Here is a 24,708-nt window from a genome sequence, read left to right as displayed (position 1 = left end):
CCGGAGGAAACCCACCCGAACGCAAGGAGAACATGCAAACTCCACACAGAAACGGCAACTGGCAGTTGGGACTCGAACCAGTGACCTTCTTGCTGTGAGGCGACAGTGCTAACCACTGAGCCACCATGCCGACCTGCAAATACTATTAATTAAATTATAAATGTACTGTTCAATTGCAAAATGCACGAAAATTTCTTCACACTTATGGAATAGGGATTTTACTGAATGGGAACTGTCCACACTACAAATAACGAAGTAAGTGTGTGATAGAGGCTTAGTGTGTGTGAGTCCTGTTACAGCAGCAGAACGTGAGCTGTTAAGGTGAGTGATGTGCTGCCTGTAGGTCACCCTGGCAACCAGACTCATCTTTTGAAAATTAAGAGCAGCTAAATTATGGTCATGAATCAAGAATGTCTGTGCACATGTGTAACACACACACACACAGCCCTGAAAGCTGCCTAATGCAATCGATGCATCACATGTGTCCACGAGGAGTTAATATGTAGTTTGTTATTTATGAATCTGCCAGTAATTGAAACGCCTAAGTGGAAACACACAAACCATTAAACCATTGAGGTTAATTACACACATTTATGGTGCATTTCTGAACTATCGGTTATAAACGTAGGACCTTACACACGTCACTAATGTAAGTTCACTGAATTGAGGTCACCTGGCTCAGTGTGTTTGTAATAGTTCACACTTTAACCTATTCGTAAAATAGCCTCATGATTGCATTAAAATGCCATATGATTGCATTTCAGGGCGTCACAGTGGTGCAGTAGGTAGCACGATCGCCTTACAGCAAGAAGGTTGCTGGTTCAAGCCTAGGCGTTTCTGTGTGGACTTTGCATGTTCTCCCTGCGTTCACGTGGGTTTCCTCCGGGTGCTCCGGTTTCCCCCACAGTCCAAAGACATGCGCTACAGGTGAATTGAGTAAGCTAAATTGGCGGTTTATTAATAAAGGTACTAAGCCGACAGGAAAATGAATGAATGAATGAATTCCAAGAGGCAGATATGTGTAAAGCCACATAGAAGAAAACAAAAATACGATGTATATGCCGAGTTCAGCGGCTAATCAGCCGGAATCAGCCGGAGGTAACGTGATGGCGACCAGCGAGATCTAGTGGTCACTCAAGTAGTCACGCCCTTAATTATGCAGACTTAATATAACTCAATATAAATGAATTGGATGAGTTAAAAAAATCACCCCCTCAGAGTTTTCATTAAGTGTAATAATAGAGTTTACTTGTTAACTAGGGTTTAGTGGCGATACCATGCCTCAGTATGTGTCCTTAACCAATCACCTACTCCCTAAAATTTGTTTACGGCATACCAGCGCCCCGTTCTCTCGAACTCACCCTTCCACCCTCTATTTCCAACAATCCTATAACTCTCTCTTCACTCCTAGGCTGAATTGCGGGGTCTAATCACTCAACCAAATTATTATAGAGACGGTACCCCCACTCTGAGTCTCTGAGCATCATCGTAGGACACCCGATCAATCTACCTACCTGTTCACTGTTCATCCTCTTACTTCCCTTTTCTTTCATCCCACTGTTCTCTTACCATCCCCTTAATCCCTATATTCCTACAATAAAGTATAGCTTAAAATGTCGCGTGGTCCATGCTTGTGAATTAACTATATACACCAAAATAGGTTTTTTTGTACTAGGCACCTGGTAAACACCTGTTTTCTGCTGTAAAGTTGGCCATTTTAACATTGGGATCAATAGAAATCTGCTTTATATACCCATATATCAACCTAGTGTTTCTTCCCATACTGATAAACTTCCAGTGAAAGGTTAATGTGACTTCTTTCTATTTTAGACGGTTCCTTTTACAGCATCAATGTTGTAATGTAATTAAAATACAATCAGTATTTTAGCGCAGAAGCTCCATTGAGTATACTGGGGTAAAATAACTGTTCATATTTTAAAGACGTGGTGGAGGAAAATGTAATTTAATGCAGTGCTTCTTGTACAATCTGAGACGCACTTTATATTGGATATCACTCAGCCAGTGGAGATTGTTGATTTTTGAAGAAAACAGACCTTAAACACGGCAATTTTATTTATTTTATTATACCCTAAAATGGAGCCAGGCCTAGCAGAGTTTAGATGAGTTTTCAGTTTCAGTTACTTTCGCATTAGCGTTACGAGGGAGAGCAGGATGATGCTGCTTGTGAAAAACTCACTTTAATTTGACATTATTTTGCTGATAACAAAACAATATTTCTACATGTCTATTGCATGTTTCTTGATTTAAGAATTTTGAGATGTTTAAATGAAAATTGCAAAAAAATAAAAAAAAGAATACTTTTTTTTTTTTAACTGTGGTTGAATGTTGGAAACCAGTAACCATTGACTTCCATAGCATTTTGTTTATCAATTCAATTTTATTCTTTATTTCTATAGCACTTTTACAATGTAGATTGTGTCAAAGCTGGTTAACATAGACATTCTAGTAAAGTCCAGATTTCAGAGTTGAAGTTCAGTGTGGCTTAAATTTCAATGCTGAACGTTCAAACAAGCCAGTGACGAGGAAAAAACTTCACCAACTGACGAAGTGAAAGAAAGAGCTCTGTTGGGCACAACTATTTTTCCTCTGGCCAAAGTTGCTGTGTGGAGCTTTAGTCTAGGAGCCAGATGCTGGAGAGCACTGGTTGTCCATCGTGGAGAACTGCAGGTGTGAGTAGGTCGCCGACGGGTGATCAGGCTGGCCCACAGGATCAGTGCGGGGAATCATCTGTCACTGTGGTCTTTCAGAAATCAGTCTCATGCTCTCCACTCCTCCATGCCACCATGGATACGGCCTGGTCCAAGATTATGGATACCATGGCATCTTTTCTTCACAGATCTTGGATCGCATCAATGGCGCTGCATAGTCTCTGGGGGCCATGGGATGAGTGTCCCAGTTGAAAATAGAGAATAAAGGAAATAATTAGTGTAGCTGCTGTTCATTCTGTATTTAAACCGTATGCAAAAATGATTATCATACTATGTCAATGCTTACCAGCTTCCAACATTTTCATAATATTGTCTTATAAAGGTTTAGAAGCAGTTGAGGGTGAATCAGTTTCGATTTTTGGGTGAACTGAATTCAGAAATTTATTGATTTTATTTGACTTTGCCAGAAAATGCATTCAAATAGATGCTGTTCTTTTGAACATCTCTTTCATCTCTGTATATCCTTCTCACTATCTTTTCATTACCCCCTCATCTCATGCTTTCAATTTGCCCTGTTCTGTCACGTTTCTCTCTCTCACGCATGGCTCAATCATGCTCCTGCATATTTCATTCCGACATGCATTTAAACTCCAAAACGGTGGGCTAGGCTCTTAAATAATATACAATCAACCGCTGCCTTAAAGCGGCCTCTTTTCTTATGATAGCAGGGTTTATAGGGAGGCCGTGTAACTGTGAGTATGACTTTGTTGGCCAGAATGGTTGTGGTCTGCGCTGTGTGGGTCACTTAGTTTAGTGGTGTGGCAAAAATGGCCCTGGGGGCACTGACACTGCCCTAACCCAGATACAACAGTAGACAAAGTACAACAGAGAGCTGTGCTCTGGGGGAAGGGGAATACATCTGTACACTACAGAACTTGCATTCACAGTGCGCACTTTGGGAAATGACGTGAATGTAGAGCACGTTTATTTATACTTTGTATGTCTTTATACCTTTAAGACCATGTAAAAATTTTTACATAAGATCTTGTGCTAATTAAACATTTTCGCAATGTATTTTCTTTGTTTTTATGAATTTTTTTGTAATTCTTTATCTTTTGTAGAGGGTGCAACTTTTTTATTTACAAAATATAATCTTTTCAAATCTTTTTAATATCTAGGTTGATTTTAAAGAGAACATCTAAAAACATCTATTTATCATCCATCTATTCCTTTTCCTGTCTTTTGTTCCGTCATCCATCCATCCGTCCAATCTTTTTGCTGTCTTTTGTTCTATCCATCCATCCATAATATTTTTTCTGTCGTTTGGTCCATCCATCCATCCATTCATCCATAGTCTTTTTTCTGTCTTTTAGTTCATCCATCCAATCTTTTTTTGTCTTTTGTTTCATCCATCCATCCATCCATCCATCCATCCATAGTCTTTTTTTCTGCCTTTTAATCCATCCATCCATTTTTTTGCTGTCTTTTGATCCATCCATCCATTTATCCATCCATCCATCCATTCATTCATCTATTCATCAGATTTTTTTGCTGTCTTTTAATTCGTCCATCCTACCATTCTTTTTTTTCTGTATTTTGATTCATCCATTTATCAATCCATCCACCCATCCACCCACTCACCCATCCATCCGTCCGTCCGTCCGTCCGTCCGTCCATCCATCCATCCATCCATCCATCTATCCATCCATTCATCTATCCATCCAGTCTTTTTTTCTTTTTTGTTCCATCCATCATCCATCCATCATCCATCCATCCATCCATCCATCCATAGCCTTTTTCTGCCTTTTAATCCATCCATTCATCCATCAATCCAATTTTTTGCTGTCTTTTGTTTCATCATCTATCCATTCATTCATCCATCCATCCATCCATCCAATTTTTTTGCTGTCTTTTGTTCCATCCATCCATCCATCCATCCATAGTATTTTTCTGTCTTTTAATTCGCGCATCCATCCAGTCTTTTTTCTGTCTTTTGATTCATCCATTCATCAATCCATCCACCCACCCACCCACCCTCCTACCCATCCATTTATCCATCCATCCATTCATCGATCTTTCCATCCATCCATCTATCCATCCAGTCTTTTTTTCTTTTTTGTTCCATCATCATCCATCCATCCTTTCCTCTGTCCATCCATCCTTTCTTTCTTCCTTCCTTCCTTCCTTCCTTCTGTCGCTCTGTCCATCCATCCATCCATCCATTCATTCATCCATCCATCCATCCATCTGTATTTCTGTATGTAATCTGGTGTCACCATTGCCCTGTACCTCAGTACAAGCTTATTCAAATATATTTATTGAATTTAAATCCACAGGGTTCTCATTTTAAGCCAAATATCAAATTCCCTAACACTTTCCTGACGTTCACTACTAAACAGCTGAACTTCCATCACATTTAATGAATAGAAAAAAACAGGCCTTTGTTATGTTTAGATATTAATCAAACAGTGTTACAATAATATGTAACCCATCCATACATCTATCGTGTTATTGTTATCTGTCCATCCATCCATCCATCCATCCATCCATCCATCCATCCATCCATCCATCAAATGTAAAGCCCTGACCACAAAAAATAATAACAATGGTATAATATGATTATTTGCATGAAAATGGGCAGGGCTTTGCAATCATTGGCCAATTCACACTGCACCAACAGATGCCAACCAGCAATAACAGACACATTCCTCTGGATATATTCAGACTGATCTCACAAGGAAATGGAAATGTTACTATTTTACTAAATATAATGTCCTTTTACACAATCATTGTCCTCAGATATCTTTGACACAAACAATTTGGCCTTTCTCTAGAAGCTCCAGATGTTAGGATAGTTTTTTTTTTTTTTTTTTGGAAGCCAATGGGATTTTTTGGCATCAACATCTTTCTGTCAGACTTTTTGACTAATGGCTCCCGTTATGATGGTCAGGTTAAACTCACAACCTTAGCATTCTTCCATTGGCAGTCATTGTATTATACAATTCTATTCACTAATTGTTATAATATAGCTTTTGTTGTTGTTTACATTCCAGAGAATGAACACTTGTTTTTTTGCATCAACTTATTCATAAGCTAATATGACTTCCATAATCATGTGTAAAATAACTTGGCAATAAGCTGTAAGCACATTGGCATTAGCTGTTATGAAGACTCTTATGGAAATTTGCTTAAGTCAATGCTATTTATCTGTGATATTTCAGCGGAATTTGTTTATTATACATAGACTATACAGATTTAGTTGATTTTAAGTGTAATATTTAATTAGATTTATTTTTTAATTAATTAAAAATATACTTTGTTATATTTATGTTTAAGATTGTAGTTCATTTTAGCTACTGATTTGAAAAACAAATCACTTATGTTGGAATTATCATAATTTAGAATAGTTATTTATTTGAGGAAAAATAAACTAATTATAATAAGCTTAGAGTTTTATAGTGTTGTTCTCTGTTGTACATTAGTTTCAGCAAAGAATTCTCTTACTGTCTCTTTTTGTGTGGCCTATTTAGTTCTTTAAAAAAAATCATTAATGTTACTTTATAGTTTCTTACTGGTTTGAGAAATCATCTGTTACCCAGAGAAACAAAAGCCCCTTGAGTTCTAGAAAGCACTTTCAGATTAATGGGTTTCCAGTTATAATACAAATACTTAAGCAAAATACTTCATGTTGACTTACAGCGCCAGGATTTAAACTTACTAGGGGATGTAAGATTAATGGAAAACTGGTAATACTCAATTACAATTGCAATATGTACACAGAAGTCATGGAAGCTGTGTGAATACTAATTTTTAACCCGGTACAATTTGCAAAGAAATCAATACTTTTATTCAGCAAGGATGTCTTTGTTAAATGTAATAGACAATCCGTTTTACCAAATTATTTTGATTTCAAACAATATTAATAATATATCACAAAAACAAATAAATCAGCACAACTGTTTTTAAAATTATCCAAAAAGGATCGATCATTCTCTTGCACAAAACAAACATATTAAAAATATTTCTGAATGAGCATGAAGACCCCAATGACCTGAGTAATGTGGCTAATAATTCACAAGGATTAAATAACATTTTAAGAATTAATTATTAATTATTAGTTATTTTAGATGACAATTTTATTTAACTATATTTTAACCCCCCTACCCCTTCCCCCACCCCCCCCAAAAAAAGCCCAAAAAATAGACCAACGGATTCTCCCGATCCTCTCGATTAGCCAATCCGGGCCTGTTTGACAAGGTTTCATTTTCTTGACTTCGAATGCCTTTGGCTCATTGCTACAGACGAATAATGAGACAGCACTTTTAAATATCTACATTTACCTTCAAAATATAAACGGATGTCTCAGGCAATTGGAATAACATCATTATGAGTAATTAATAACATAAATTGCATTTTTGAGTGAACTTACATTTTGAAACTCTTTAATCTCTAAACGGTGGTACATATTTGCCTGGACTTGTTTAATCTGCCATGAAGCTCTGACTGAAGCAGTAATATAAAAGCCCTCACTAGTTGTCAACAGCAGTGTCTCTCATATATTAGTCAGATCTGAACTGTGAGTTCATCTTCCCCTGCCTCAGGGACGCTGCTGTGCACACACTGATTTGAACACTCTGAATACAGCATGTGGTCTGGCATTGTAAAGCCTGAATGGGTGAGATCCCTGTTTTGAAATGATGCCATGGCTTGGACGATGATCCTCATATCTGGAGATCATCTCGCAGCTTCCATCTCGCTCAGGATCCAAAAACTAGTGTCAGAACCAGTCCAGTCCGGTTCCGATAACAGCACAGATGCATCAACATAGACATGTGCATGAAAGATTATAAAAATGATAAGTTTTACATTGATGCTCTCTGTTTTTGTTGCTTTGCTCTATGATTTCTTCATTGGATAGCAGGTTAATTTAAATACTGTATTATTTAGTTTCTAGATGGTTTAAAATGGTCATTTTATCCCTCTTGGGGCCCTTGTAGCCTTTAGATTTGAATACCCCTGGCTATTATGTCATTTAATTTAATTCAGCACACACTGGCCTTCAATGATATACAATAAAGGTGTATTTGCATATGTATATGCTTGTATGGTAGTAAGTATTGGTGGTTAGTATGTTTTAAGGTAATAAAAGTCACAGAAACAAAGCCAGAAAACACATATTAAATATTTCTGATTAAGACCTTTGAAAAACAAGGTCTTTTTGGCTAGAATATTTACTACAAACTCATGTGAAAATTCTTATTTTCACTCTTTCTGATGCAGGAATACAGTCTTTTTATATTCTTTAAACCATTTGTTGTCATGAGGCGAGCATGTAAGGGGAGGTGTAATGGACCATGCGTATTTTGTATAACCCTAAATCATAAAATGTTGGAACAGTATGGAAAACGTAAAATGGGAAGAATGGGGCAAAATGACACCTGAAACATTTCATCACTTGTAGTCTTCAGTCTCTAAACATCTTTCAAGTGTTGGGAAAATAATTAGCAACATTACAAAGTGCTTAATTGCTTTACTGTTTCAGCTTTTTGTGTAATGTGTTGCAAGAACCAAAATTGGAATACGTATTTATTTTGGAAAAAACAATCAATAATTTTATGAATAAAATATTATGTATTATGAAGTCTTATGTATGAAATGCAGGTCAAAGGAAATTTAGAAATTATTACTTTCTTTTTTTTATTTTCATTTTCCACACCGTCCCTACTTTTTCTGATTTGGGGTTGTAGATTCATGCCTTGGGAGACAAAAGAACCTCCCCAATCAATGCTAATGTTGGGTAGTAGGGAGAAGAGTGAGGGTGCTTTGAGCACCAGCATGAAGATCGAAAGAAATGCGAGAAGATTTGAAGATTAAACAAATAATCCCTCTTAAATTGGTGTTACTTACCTAAACATATGTTTGACACAGTTTGTAAGTAAAATAAACACTACAGGATGAGTATTTCTTGTTACACTAATGATGTATGCAGTATTGTTTGAATGCAGTTTTTTACACCAAATAAACACCACAGAACATTTTAATGTAGCAATGTTTATAATTTGTGATTTGCACAATTCTACTTATCTATCTCCATACGGACAACTTTTCTAGTGTGGTCAGTTTTCTCAGTACACTGCAAAAAAAAAATGTAAATTGTATTCCATTGTGAATTGAAAAATGTACTGCAAGGTAAAATGTTTTATAAAATCAGGATAACATCATGTGATTTTGCTGAAATACTGTTTATCATATTGTTACGAACCCCAGTTTTTAAGGCTCGTCTAGGGAAGGGGTTAGCAACATAAAAGGACACAGAAACCAGAAATACAATTCTCTATTTATTTAGAGACCAGAATATAGGTGTCCTAATTAATTAAGGTGGCAACAGAAATATAAATCATTAATTAAACAATAAACAAGTCAAAGCAATTGCTTTGACTAACAAACAAAAACATATATTATAAAGAAAATATTGATAAAAAACATAGATCAAAGAAACGGCACAACACCAGCATGGCTCCTCAGCAGCGGCTGCACAAGACGCGCACAGAAGTTCGGACTTTCATCAGGCCAAGATACGGAGAGATTCTCAGCAAGTACGGGTCATACTCTCCAAAGAGAGACAAGATCGCGAGGATCAGTCAGACGCGCTGGAAATCCAGAGCCACCCCGACACACACTCAGCTTCCGCTTATAAAGGCGACAAGTTGAATTAGCGGCAGGTGCAAGGCAGAACCAGCCTCAAAGAAAAGAAATTGCAATTAATAAAACAATCTCCACCACAACACAAATCACGAAGAGAATAATAATAAAGGAAGGCTAAATAAAGGATAAACCGTGACAATATTCAAATCTGAGAGAATTTCATAGCATTTTTTTTATTTTCAGAGGCATATAACAGCATCACATCAAGTCATTGTTCTCCATTATATTCATCATTAGTCAACTCAATGACCTTTAAATGCACTGACAATTTTAACAGATTACATTTTTCAACAGCTAATTAATTCAATTAATATATTAATTTGACAGTCCTGTAATGGTCAAGCTAAAATGTCAGCACACAGGGGCGGACTGGCCATCTGGCAATTCTGGCAAATGAAGGGCCGGACCAATTTTTAAATGTGGGCCGGTCATTTTTTTTTTTTTTAAATATGTATTGTTTTTAAGTGCAGACAGCTTTTATCTCTTGCTAGATGTGATATTATAATGATGATAATAAAAATAATAATTAGAAATGTTAAGCATTTGGCCCAATCGGCAACTGCCGCCTGGTTTCAAAATGGGCCGACCCAATCCAAGGTTACCCGGACATAATCTGGCAAGAATGTCATATTATTTCACCATCTGTACATCAAAATAAATAGTGAATTTGCATGTCCGTGGGTGGGGCTTTGTTGGTGTGGTAATGTGGGCTGGTGTGGCAACAGTGCCAGGGCTGAATTTTTGTCCCAGTCCGCCCCTGTCAGCACCTATTCCTCCAGTCCTCGATGTCAAAAATTATTCAGGACATCTTTTATGTAATGGGCAGCACAAATGTCTTGTTACCTTAGGCTGTTGATGTTGCCATCCACTCTGCAGATCTCTCGCAAACCCCTATACTGAATGTAACCCCAAATCATGGTTTTTCTTTCACCAAACTTAACTGATATCTGTGAGAATTTTGAGTCCATGGCAGTTCCAATAGGTCAGGGGTGTCCAAGCTTGGTCCTGGAGGGCTGGTGTACTGCAGATTTTAGCTCCAACTTGCTTCAACACACCTGCAAGAATGTTTTTAGAAAGCCTAGTAAGAGCTTGATTAAATAGCCCAGGTGTGTCTGATTGGGATTGGAACTAAACTTTGCAGGACACCGGCCCTTCAGGACTGAGTTTGGACATGCCTGCAATAGGTCTTCTCCAGTATTTGAGATGATTTGGAAGCAGTTCAACAGATGATTCACCAGAAAAATATACCTTCTGCCACTTTTCCAAATGATCAACTAGAAGTCAAGTTATAATGTGTTGCTCTGGGATCGACGACAAGACTTTTGTCAGGTAGTGTAGATGCAGGCAATGTAAATGAAGCATGATGTGAATTTGAGTTTCAAGCACTTGAGTGTTGAATAATGACCGCTTCTCCATTTCGACTGCAGTAATTGTCCTGAAATGTTAAGCAATAGAGGCTCATTTTGTAGTCCACAAACGTTCATCGATTTTACAGTTTTGCCTGTTGTTGCTTGTAAAATGTATCCCTGCACCTTACTCGAGGGCTGTTGTTGTATTACAGATTCCAGTCTGATGTATTTCATCATTTCATTGTTACAGCCGACAGCATTCATCTGCGTAGGGCATGATTTGATGCAACAAAAGGTGCGTGTGCATATGTGCTTGCGCGTATGTATGCGTGTGTGTCTGTTTTAGTCATTTATCTGTTCAGGCTGGCCAACAGCTCTCCAGGGAGGACCACTTGATTGCATGTTTGAAATGTTTTCATATATTGCTTCACAAATTTAATTCATTTAAAAAAAAAGACTTTACCATGACGCACCATTATGTTTGATGTTGGTATTACAGAGGGCAGATTAAACTGTGACATGAATCAGACCAGAACTTGCATCACCCACCACAAGCAACAGAGTTTAATAATTGTGTCCCACACCAGTTTATTTATTCATTTATTTATTTTATTTATTTTTTTTTCAATTTGCGAGTGAAATAATCTTCAATTTGTGATAAACCTACACTGTAAAAAAAATGCAGGGTTCCACACAATTCATTCATGTCGTCCCAGAACAAATCGATTAAGTTAACTTAACACTTTTAACAAATTTATGTGGATTGAATATAAAAAATTAAGTTGCTCCAATGAAATCTCAAGAATAGTGTTAATTCAGCTTATTTTAAAAAAGTAGTTTGAAAATATTTTTTTTGAGTGAAACTTCACAAAACCTGGACGATTGCTGTACAAAATAAACTGCAGACTTGCACCTTAAACGTTTGTATGTAGCATTCGAATGTAGTTTTACGTTTGTATTTTCATTATAGCATACCTGTCAACACTGGCATGTGAAAATAAGGGATATTTTATATTTATTTCAAAGTGTTTTCATGCCTAAATAAAATAAAAGCACAGCACAACTTCACGTTTAAGAGCAAGGGGCGTCCTCTAGTGGTTCGGTCATAGGGAGGATCGGATCTATAATGTTTATTGCAAACCATTGATTAAAAACACGGGAGAAATACAAATACCTTTACCTTATGATAGCTGCATAGAATTGTATTCCTGTATGAATTCCTATCTTTCTTTGAGAAACATTGCCTTTAAACATTTCATTAATTTTCTGATGTATTGTTGGCAAACGGGCGATCCTCAGCCTATCTTTGCTCCTAAAGGACTTGACCTTTCTTGGACGCTGCTTTTGTACCGAATCATAATTACACTCAATCCCCTGTTGACATTACCTGCTTCAAATCACATCATTATTTTACCAATTTAACAGATTACTAGCCCTAAATTGCCCCTGGTCCAACTTTTTTTGGAATGGATTGCAGGTCTGAATGACAGGAAAGGATGTATACTAACACATGAAATTAAGTTGACCAGATAAAACATGAACTGTTTTGTGTTCATATTGTCTCCATCTAAATACAGGTCAAAGTAAATTTAGAAAGCACTATTACACTGTTTTCTTTTTTTTTTTTTTTTTTTTTTTTTGAGGCAATAAGTATTTATAACTTTACGATTTATATACTTACATTATTATTGTATGGGTCTTTTCTTATTGCTGTTATTTATAAAAAAAAATGAAGTTATTATAAAGCATGCTGGATTATGTTTATAAACGTTTTTGTAAGTGATTTGTCTCTCTATGTGTTTGTTGTATCATGATGTTACTGTCCTCATTTAATTGCCCCTGGTGGATTAATAAAGTTGTTAAACTAAACATAAACTAGACTATTTTGCTAGTTTTAAGAAAAAAAAAACTATTGATTTTCACATTACTTTTGACAATGTTTTGCTCATCTATGAAATGCTTCTCGATTGAATATTTATTTAGATATTTAAACTAGAAACGACACAAAAAACTGGAAGAAAAGCTTTTTTTTGCAGTGCATACGCATACATGTTATGCATTTAGTCTGTCACAATAATATAATAATAATAATAATTTCTTACATATATATAGAGCTTTTCTAGACACTCAAAGCGCTTTACACAATTTGGGTTATCTCCTAATCCAGCACCAGAGTGCAGCTTCCACCTGGATGATGCAATGGTTGCCATTTTGCACCAGTCCGCATACCACACACCACACACCAGCTGATTGGTGAAGAGGAGACAGTGTGATGAAGCCAATTATGGGGATGGTTAGGGGGACATGATAGACAGCGGCCAGTGGGCCCTTACTCTTTTTCGAAGGACATCCTGGGATTTCTAACGACCACAGAGAGTCAGTACCTCAGTTTAACATCTCATCTGAAAGACTGCACTCACTAAGCAGTATAGAGTCCCCATCACTATACTGGGGCATTAGGACCCACACAGACCGCAGGTTGAGGGCCCCTTGTTGGTCTCACTAACACCACTTCCAGCAGCAACCTAGCTTTCCCTTGTGGTCTCTCATCCAGGTACTGCCCAAAAGCAGCCTTGCCTAGCTTCAGTGGGCGACCAGGTGAGATTTGCAGAGCGCTAGCTGCTGACTAGATATTTTAGATATTTTCTAAAAACAAATAACAGTGGAGTATATTCTAATTTTACTATTTTCTAATATTATTTATATACAAGTATTTGGATACGATGATGTTAGTCAAATCGTGCAAACAGAGCCTTTTTTTTTACAAACTGATTTGGAAAAACTGCAAAAATGTGTTCTATGACCTAAAACAAGTGTTTATATAACGTGGTCAAATTTAAAAATCAAATTAATCATCGCAGAGAAAGTAATCAAATCGTTTGTTACAACATTAGAACTTATCCCTGCGAAGGTGAAACAAATGATGTAGAAGTCAAAACGAGCGAGCTTTGCGGTACATCAACGATCACAGTTCTTATTAACCACAATTGCTAATAAAAACGCCAGAAGAAAGTAGTTAGTATAAACAAACCCATCAATCGCCAGCAGACTTGTAACTTTCATTATCCACAATATTGTTCAGTCACAGTTACGATGGGACTTCAGTGGGAATTGGAGGCAATAGTTGTACTCCAGCTGAAAATGTGCGGAAATATTAGTCGGTACGAGGACAGAGCTGTAATATTACACTATGATTTGTTCTTTTCATAGTAGAAAAGCTGTTTGGTTTGCCACCATCCAATGAGTTTACTCTCATCAAATAACCACTAGAGGTTTTTGTGCTCGGCTCGCAACACTAACACACACACTGTCTCTCTCTCTCTCTTTGCCAACAATTCTTTTGTATCCCATCTCCATAACAACAGTGTGAGTGGCCGAGAGCGAGAGCGGGCAGAGAGAGTGAGTTTCTAATATTCACCGCATGGAAAGGCGGAGCTGCGGAGAGCATGTGTGAGTGAGTGTGTGTGAGAGAAACGGAGATGCTCAGATGGTAGTGTGTGTCGGGGTGGAATCAGGGCGGTGTGATGACTTGAAGCACATCAGAGTAGATGAAGACGCAGGAGATCAGCTAACGCCACACATGGTGAGAAACCCACGCCTTTTACTTGCTGTTGGCAGAGGACAGGTGTTAGAGATGGTGTGTGTGTGTGTGTGTGTGTGTGTGTGTGTGTGTGTGTGTGTGTGTGTGTGTGTGTGTGTGTGTGTGTGTGTGTGTGTGTGTGTGTGTGTGTGTGTGTGTGTGTGTGTGTGTGTGTGTGTGTGTGTGTGTGTGTGTGTGTGTGTGTGTGTGTGTGTGTGTGCACGTAAGAGAGTGTGTGTGTGTGTTTAGCCAGCCTCGATCTTCAGAGGGGTTTATGTAACAGGCTGCAAGACTAGACTTGGTAAGATACAGTAGAGCTACACTAATGTTATACTCCTTTGTGTTTGTGTGTGTGTGTTGGACTCTTGGCAGACTCCTTTGTTTTTAGGTTGAGAAAAATAACTTTCAACTGAATCTAATATTAGCATTTTTTTACATTAAAAAGTATTTTGACTTATATATGAGTGTGTTTATTTGTGAACTGTTTATTAAAAACACATATTTCAGCAAATGCATGATGCACTTAAAAAATATTGTTTGGATTTATGTGATTTTTAACCACAAAACAATTAGGAGTACACAATTTTACTACAGATATAACATGTATGTATGTTTTAATCAGGCCTGTGCAGAGACCGTTCGAAGGGCATGTGCAGGATAAATTTTTCGAAGAACGGTGGAGGGCAGAGTGGATGCGCGCGTACTGAAGAGCGGTGTTATCGCGTGCGTACTGATCAGCTGTGTTGTCACGCGCGTACTGATCAGCTGTGTTGTCGCGTGCGTACTCAAGAGCGGTGTTGTCGCGCGCCTACTGAAGGGCGGGACCGTAGGTGTGCCGCGTCGCGGGGGCACTTTTGATCATTTTGGAAGGGCACTTTCTATCCAAGACTAAAAAGGGCATGTGCACTGCACAGGTTGAGCCCTATGTGTGCACATGCCTGGTTTTAATGCACTACCGGTGAAAAGTTTGGGGTCAGCTGAATCAAAATTTTTTAAAAGAAAATTATTCTGTTCATAAAGAAAATTTATCATTTATTACATGTAAAAAAAAAGTAAAATAATAATAATCAAAAAGTGAAATTGTTAAATATTTATTAAAATAGTAAGGCAACTGCTTTCTTATTGTATGTAGTTTTAATTAAAATTATTACTCCAGTCTTTATTGCTTTTATTTCTATTACCATTAATAATAATAATAATAATTGATAATAATAATAATAATAATAATAATAATAATAATAATAAAATAATAATAATAATAATAATAATAATAATAATAATAAATTATGATAATAATAATAATAATAATAATACTAATAATAATGATAATAATAATAATAATAATAATAATAATAATAATAATAATAATAATAATAATAATTGTTAATAATAAAAATAATAATTATAATCATAATAAATATTTTAGGGATTTCTGAAGGATCATGTGACTGGAGTAATAAAGCTGAAAATTCATCTTTAAAATCACTTGAATAAATTATTACATTAAATGATAAACTTTGAACAGTTATTTTATAGTGCAATAACATTTAATAATCTTTCAATTTTTACTGTATTTTTGATTAAATAAATGCAGCCTTGGTGAGCAGGAGACGCGTATTTTAAAACATTTAAAAATCCTACTGACCCCAAACTTATGGCCGTGGTCTGTCGAGTTGTCCTACCTTGTCAGATTGTCCGATCTCCCATTCAAAAAGTAGGCAGCACATTTTGATGATAAATCCTACCCATCTGATTTTGCTACCAGTGTCAATTTTATTGTGGAGTAGTGTGATATGAAGCTGTAATATTGCCCTAACCTACCCTAACCCCAACCTATGTATTTTGAAAATGTGTCATGTTTTACTGTTTATTTTAAATGAGTGAGGTTTATTTTCACATGTAAAACCCAAAAAGTGAAGGTAACTCAAACCATTTGAGGAAACCGACTGCAACAAACCATTGTAGTTCAAAAACTAATATTAATAAGTACTGCAAACTTAATCCATTTGAGTAAACGAAGCAATTTGAGCACAGTAAAACCCAATAAATGAAGAGAACTCAAACCACCTGAGTACTGTAAAACCCAATAAGTTAAGGCAACTCAAAATGTTTGAGGAAACCGAATGCTTCAAACCATTTCAGTTAAACTAAATGATTACAGTGAACTTACTCTATTTAAGCAGAAGTAATTAGGTATTTAATTAACTCATTTCCTTCAACACTGAGTTCAAACACTGAGTGGAATTAACTTTCAATAATTTTTTTGAGTTAACCACACTCATTTCATTTGAAAAAGTTGACTGTTGGGTTTTACAGTAATTACTGCATTTGAATTTAAATGTACTACTCGGCTGTTAGAAAAATACGTTCTATACAGCATGAAAGTACAGTTTAAATGTAACTTGGATGTACTACATCTGCCATTTCGCATCATCACGAAACATACTACATCAGTTGCGTCGCGTCACTCCCATTCATGAATTCTCTCACGGTGCATCATGGGACAGTTAACCATATTTGGATTTCACATATATAACATTTGTCTTATGCTTATAAATAAATATTGCAAACCTGCTTTACATATAGATTTTTTCAACAACTGATATGTACATGTATGTTCAAATATAATGGCTATCATTTTATTTATGTTCATAACCATATTCGTCATACAGTTGAAGTCAGATATATTAGCCCCCCTTTGAATTTCTTTTTCTTTTTGAAATATTTCCCAAATGACGTTTAACAGAGCAAGAAAATTTTCACAGTATGTCTGATAATATATTTTTTTTCTGGAGAAGGTCTTACTTTATTTTATTTCAGTTAGAATTAAGGCAGTTTTTAATTTTTTAAACACCATTTTAAAGTGAAAATTATTAGCTCCTTTAAGCTATATATTTTTTCGATACAGAACAAACCATCGTTATACAATAACTTGCCTAATTTCCCTAACCTGCTAGTTAATCTAATTAACCTAGTTAAGCTTTATAGAAGTGTCTTGAAAAATATGTAGTAGTTATTAAAAAGATTATGTTTAGAAATGTGTTAAAAAAATCTTCTCTCTGTTAAAGTGGCGAATAATTCTGACTTCAAGTATATATATATATATATATATATATATATATATATATATATGTATGTATGTATATATATGTATGTATGTATGTATGTATGTATGTATGTATGTATGTATGTGTATGTATGTATGTATGTATGTATGTATATATGTATGTATGTATGTATGTTTGTATGTATGTATATATATATATATATATATATATATATATATATATATATATATGTATGTATGTATATATATATATGTATATATATATATATATATATATATATATATATATATATATATATATATATATATATATATATATATATATATATATATATATATATATATATTCTTTTTTTTCTTATGGTGGTGTCATGAACACTCACCTTAATTAAGGCAAGTGAGGCCTGCAGTTCTTTGGATGATGTTGTGGGTTCTTTTGTGACCTCTTGTATGAGTTGTTACTGAGCTTATGGGTAATTTTAGTCGTCCAACCATATCTGGGATGGTTCACCACTGATCCATGTTTTTGTCATTTGTAGATAATGGCTCTCACTGTTGTTCACTGCAGTCCCAAAGCTTTAGAAATTGCTTTATAACCTTTTCCAGACTAGTAGATTTCGATTATTTTCTTTTTCATTGTTTTTGAATTTATTTGGATCTCAGCATGATGCCAAGCTTTTGAGGATCTTTTAGTCTACTTTGTCAGGCAGGTTCTACTCATTATTTGTTCTATTAGTAATCAGGCCTGGATATGGCTTAAGACATTGAACTTAGAAATGTCATTGAGTGTATTTTGAACTATTGCTATACGATATTAAACAATGCATTATAGATCAGGAATTGTGCATCAAGCACTCTTCTAATGCATTTATTAAGGCTTTCGTCTACGTATCCCCGAAAAGCTAAAATTAAGTCCTTTCTGTGGAGTAGTGTGGAGCTTTATTCCATCTCGGTTTCTTCCGCTTGGGAAAACTCGTCTGTTTTTGCTTTTATCCTTCTTTTGCATTATTCAGTTTGCCTCACATCTCTCTCTCCGTCTCTCTCTTCTTTCTCATTCCCTCAGGCTAACTTGAAGAAGTTTATGGAATATGTTCAGCAGAGGAACGTTGAGAAGGTATCAAAGTTTCTGGAGAAAGGGCTCGACCCAAACTACCACGACCCAGACACCGGAGGTAAGTGACACACCACCTTTACTCAAGATTCACTTGCATCTTCTGAATACACGGTCCTCTGTGTGTGTGTGTGCGCGCCTGTGTGTACATGTTGACTTTGCTTAGTACTGTTAAATTGGTGCCATGACCCGATCTTGCAGCGTTTATCTCTTGGCTTTGGGTCAGTCCGCAGCTGAATTGAAACTGAAGAACTTTTGCTTGCAGCACAAGGAATAGTTGAGATCTATTTGGACCACTAAGTCACTTATTCTTTTGATAGATTTGATGTCTCATTAAGAGGTAATAATATAAAAAAAAATTAGAAAGGTTAATTAAAAAAAAATCTATTATATAAATTTATATTATGTTTATATTATATTATATTATATTATATTATATTATATTATATTATATTATATTATATTATATTATTATATTATATTATATTATATTATATTATATTATATTATATTATATTATATTATATTATATTATATTATATTATATTATATTATATTGTATTATATTATATTATATTATATTATTCATTTTCGGCTTAATCCCTTACATCCCTTCGGCTTATATCCCTTAATCTGGGGTCACCACAGCGAAATGAACCGCTAACTTATCCAGCATATTTTTTACGCAGCGGATGCCCTTTTAGCCGCAACCTATCACTGGGAAACATCTATACACTCTCATTTACACAAATACAATATGGACAATTTTAGCAGACCCAATTCACCTGTACCAGATGTCTTTGGACTTGTGGGGGAAACCGGAACACCCGGAGGAAACCCATGCCAACACGGGGAGAACATGCAAACTCCACCCAGCATATATTATATTATATTATATTATATTATATTATATTATATTATATTATATTATATTATATTATATTATATTATATTATATATTATAGTACCATATTTTCTGCATTATAAGGCGTACCAAAGAGCATAAATTTTTGTCAAAAATTGACTGTGCGCCTGACAATACATGCAAAAGTTCCAAAATCTGTAAAAATGTTGTTTTGCGACTTTTATTGACTCTTGGAGAATTTCCCGCCAACACAGGGAATTTGTACACTACGTATGCTGGCAGCGATTTACAATAGAACTCCAACCGCTGGACATTGGTGTGAACAGAGCGTTCAAAGAGAAGTTGCAAGTGGCGTGTGAGCAATGGATGACAGATGGCCAACATACCATTTCTATGTTTTAGTTTGCAAACGCATAAGTTTTGCTACAAATATGCTATTGGTCCACACTATGATGGAGCTTTCGAGTGCCGAAAACTGAGCTTTTTGAGAATGCTGGAAAGGCTGTTTTGGTGTTTAAAACACTGCTGCTCCGTGTTAGTGTGGATTGGGGAAAATGGAGACATCTGAAAATGGAGGCGGGGATCCTTCTGCTTGTAAATTCAGACTTCGGAAGTTTTATATATAAAACCAACTCCTGAGGACACGTCGGGTAAATCTTCAAAGGGAACAGTATACTTTATAACCTCAGTCACATCACCCTGGCTATGTTGTTTCACTTACTTAACAATAAAATGAAAGCATAATATAGGGAACTGCCTATTTTCAGTTTGATATTAGCAACTTTACAGTAACTAAAAACGTTGAGGCGTCGTGTAGCTGCATATTTATGTGAGCGTCATCTTCACTGTGTGCATATTTATAACAAAACTGAGCCTAAAACATTACTGCCTCCTTTCATTTTCATTGAAAATATGAAACATACCCTCTCTTTCATTGAATATCAGTTTTAATAATCAATAATGGCCATTATAAAAGTATAACGTATGATAAGCTTATAGAAAATAAAGGCAAGCAATCAGTCAAATGTGTAGAGTCAGTGTACTCGGTTACATAAATTAATATCTTTGCGCTCAGCAAGAACATGTTACCTGAGATCAAGTAATAGATTCTAAAAGTCGGGGAATATGTCGTTGGATAGAGAACAAGATGAATTAAATATCACGTTCAATAAATATTGCAAATATAGTGAGATTAAATTCAGTGGTAGATCCTAGATGAACAGTCCGACGTGCACAGCTCTCATCTGGGTAGATGACTGCCTGGAGCTCAGACATCCACATACGTTACAGCACATGCCAGAGTGTGTGCATTTGGTCACGTATTGTCTGTTTTCAGTGGTATAGTGTGGATGAAGAGTTGTTCAGAAACGCTGGGTGAAACCAGTACGCAGAACGTTTTCATTTTAAAACACCGTTTCAAAACTAAAGCGTATTCATGTAAATGGAGCCTAAGACTGGTTGTCAGCGTCGGGAGAATAACGCCACCATATGTGAATGGATTGTGGAGGCCTGGCCTAAGGTATCTGCTTTATCTGTTGTGAGACTTTTGCGAAAGCCAGCATCATTGCTGAACAGCCACATCACAACGAGACTAATGACAATGATAAGCAGGAACCTGCCATGTTAGATGGCAAAATTGGCCAACTGTTTAAATCAGACACAGAAGATGAAGACTTGAAATAAATAAATAAATAAATAATAAATAATAAAAAAAATAATGAAAATGTATTGTTAAATAGAGTAAACTCACTGTTTTACTTCCGTCACCTTTTTTGTAAGTAAGTAATGTGTATTTGTATAGCGCATTTATTCTGTATGTCCACACACCCAAAGCGCTTCACAATCATGAGGGAGGTCTCTACACACCACAACCAGTGTGCAGCATCCACTTGGATGATGCGACGGCAGCCACAGGACAATGACATCAGTGCGCTCACCTCACACCAGCTATTAATGGAGTGGAGAGACAGTGATAGAGCCAATTCAGTGGATGGGAATAATTGGGAGGCCATGATTGTTAGGGCCGATGGTGGGAATTACACCCCTTCTCTTTACAAGAAGTGTCATGTGATTTTTAATGACCACATGACCTCAGTTTAACGTCTCATCCAAAAGGCTGCACCCACTGACAGCATAGTGTCCCCTTCATTATACTGGGGCATTAGGACTCACACAGACCACAGGTTGAGCACCCCTGCTGGCCTCACTAACACCACTTCCAACAGCAACCTAGTTTTTTCCATTTGGTCTTTCATCCAGGTACTGACCAGGCTCAGCCCTGTTTATTTTCAGTAAGTAACCGTTCTTGGGCTGCAGGGTGATATGACTGTGGCTGTGGCTGGTTTTGTAGACCGTATGTTTAGTATGCGCCTTATATTATAATGTACCTTATGTATGGGTTATGTACAGAAATAGACCCCGTAAATAAGACTGCGTCTTTTAATTTGGTACGCCTTATGGTGTGGAAAATACAGTATATTTTATCAATTTTTAATATATAATATTGTATATTGCTTTCTTCTTGCTTTCATTGTCAAATATTTCTTTTTAATTAATGATCAAAAATAACTGGAACTGAAAATATTAGTAATAATAATAATTATTATTATTATTATTATAATAATAATTATAACATCAACAATAATATAGATTTTCATTTTATTTAATTATTTTTCATTTAATTAGATTTTTTATTATTACTTATTTATTTTATTTTTATTTTTATTTATGTTTATTTTACTTTATTTTATATAATTCCTGAGGCATTCCCAGGGCAGCTGACCGATATAGTCCCACCAGCATGTCCTGGTACTTCCCTGAGGCATCCTCCTGGTGGGACATGCCTAGAACACCTCCCTAGGTAGGCGTCCAAGAGGCATCCGAAACAGATGCCCGAGCCACCTCAGCTGACTTCTCTCAATGTGGAGGAGCATTGGTTCAACTCCGAGCTCCTCCCGGGTGACAGAGCTCCTCCCCTTATCTATAAGGGTGCGCCCTGCCACCCTGCGAAGGAAACTAATTTCGGCCGGTTATATATGAGATCTTGTCCTTTCGGTCATGACCCAAAGCTTGTGACCATAGGTGAGAGAAGGAACGCAGATTGACCAGTAAATCAAGAGCTTTGCCTTTCGACTCAGCTCCTTCTTTACCACAATGAACCGGTACATCGACCGCATTACTGCTTCCACTGCACCAATCCGCCTGTCAATCTCACGTTACATCCTTTCCTCACTCGTGAACAAAATACTTGAACTCCTCCACCTGGGGTAAGGACTTTCCTCCAACCTGGAGAAGGCAAACCACCTTTTTCCGGTGGAACACCATGGCCTTGGACTTGAAGGTGCTGATTCTCATCCCAGCCACGTCACACAGGGCAGCAACCCGCCCCAGTACATGCTGAAGGTCCATGTTCGATGAAGCCAACAGAACAACATTGTCTGCGAATAACAGAAATGAAATTTTGTGGTCGCCAAAGCAGATCCCATCCAGCCCAAGGCTGCGTTTTTAAATAATGAATTATTTTATTTTATTTTATTTTATTTTATTTTATTTTATTTTATTTTATTTTATTTTATTTATTTATTTATTTATTTATTTATTTATTTATCTATCTATTTATTTATTTATTCATTCATTCATTCATTCATTTATCTATTTACCTTTTTGTTTTAATTAATTTTTTATTAAAAATAAACATTTTATTTAATAACATTACTTTCATTTCATCAATAAATAAATACATAAATATATAAAGAAGAAGAAGAAGAAGAAGAAGAAGAAGAAAGATAAAGAACAGGAAGAAGAAGAAGACATATTTTAGCTACTACAATGTAATAACTATTATGTAAAATAGTAGGCTAAAATAATTATGATACATTTTTCAAAACTCCAAAATTCTTATTGCCATCAGAGACTATTTAAATTTGCAATCCATCACAGATTATTTTTCCAAAACCAGATTTTGCCATAATCAGATCTCATTCATATATTTGAAAGACATTTCAAAATAAAACATATTTATAATACATTTTCCTCGATCAGAGTCACCCATTTAATCTTTTATGATTTTGACAAAAATTGAGCTGGTGAATCTTCATGTTCTCATTTAAAGCTTAAACATTGATAACTTATACCCCCTCATTACAGTTTTCAATTAGAGTGAAAGAAAGAGAAAATGTTCTGCATGAATGATGAAACCGCAATCAAGTTTGACCTCCGTCAGCTCGAGCATAAAGGAAAAGATCACCTTTTATGCAAATTCCCTCATACTTATTTAGATTTATTCATGTGTTTGTTTGGAACGGGTTTAGAACTGACCTCTGGTCACACTGATGGACAGGAATTGAAGAGTTTGTGTTTGTAAACACGTGTGTAACTGTTACAGATAGAGCATCCGCGACCTCCTGCTTGTGTAGCATTTCAAAATCTGTGTCCAGCTGTCTGGAGACAGAAGCTGAACAATCTGACCACAGTCCATGTGTTGTTGACCTTTGCAGAAAAGAAAAAGACCAAAACAGAATGATGGAATCGAGATGAAACACTTTGCCAAAAAACAAAACACACAAAACAAACCAAAAAAAAAATCTGCAAAAATGACTTCAAAAGAAAACACAGATCGACCATCCAGAAATCTGAACAGTTATAAAAAAATAAAAAAAACATCCTCAAAAAAATGTTGATGGTATTTTATTTTTTAATCATCTTTTTAATGCAAATTAAATACCAGCACAGCTGGTTTGTTTAAGGATACAAATTTAGGGGCCGATCACACTGAACGCGCATTTACGTTCCAATATCGCAAGACACATCTCACTGCCTTTTTTGTATGACAAAAAAAAAAAAAGAATCTCGGTGCACTTATGTCGCTATACAACAACTGAATCAGCTGGGTATTGTGCGAGAGTAATGCTGTTGATGTTAATATAATTTTAATGATTAATAATACTTTTATATTCAAGATTTGTGAAGTCATACATCACCGGGTAACTCAAAGCAGCAATCAAAAGTCTCTCCTCCATCTTCAAAAGTCTCCGTTGTTGTCTTGAGAACACAAACACTGCAGGCACCTCAACGGAAACCCCACCTCTGCTTTCCTTTAATTGGAAAATAAAAAAGACGCGAGTGACGTAACACGCTTTTCCACACAGAGTTGAGTTTTTTCAATGACAAAATGCGGGGCACAGCAGGTGGTTAAAACGCAAGGCACACAGGGTGCAAGAGCAGCGCACAAAACACTCATGCCCGTTAGTAAACCTTTCAAAAAAAGGCACCCCTCAATGCAAAAAGCGCGTTCAGTGTGATTGGCCCCTTATTCTTCATTTTTTATAAGAATTTATAGGAATCTAACAAGCTTAGTTTACTT

The 24,708-nt window shown here is 36.0% G+C and overlaps 1 protein-coding gene across 26 annotated transcripts in view; it reads left to right on the top strand.

The window, feature by feature from the left end:
* shank3a (SH3 and multiple ankyrin repeat domains 3a) overlaps positions 1 to 24,708 on the top strand; it is a 569,169-nt gene that overhangs the window by 334,332 nt on the left and 210,129 nt on the right. For 23 of the 26 annotated variants that reach the window (XR_012394288.1, XR_012394287.1, XR_012394284.1 and 20 more), the window contains one exon: positions 18,434 to 18,542. Coding sequence is in view for 15 of the 26 variants with exons in the window: in XM_073930231.1 (XP_073786332.1) it covers positions 18,434 to 18,542 (109 nt within the window). In the remaining 11 variants the exon portion in view is untranslated. Of the gene's footprint in view, positions 1 to 14,208; positions 14,307 to 18,433; positions 18,543 to 24,708 lie in introns of those variants that run through there. The other 3 variants (XR_012394290.1, XM_021474383.3, XM_073930232.1) reach the window with 1 other exon arrangement.

This window comes from Danio rerio, chromosome 18 (genome assembly GCF_049306965.1).
Source record: "Danio rerio strain Tuebingen ecotype United States chromosome 18, GRCz12tu, whole genome shotgun sequence".
NCBI lineage: Eukaryota > Metazoa > Chordata > Actinopteri > Cypriniformes > Danionidae > Danio > Danio rerio.
This window is presented reverse-complemented; position numbering and strand designations above follow the sequence as displayed.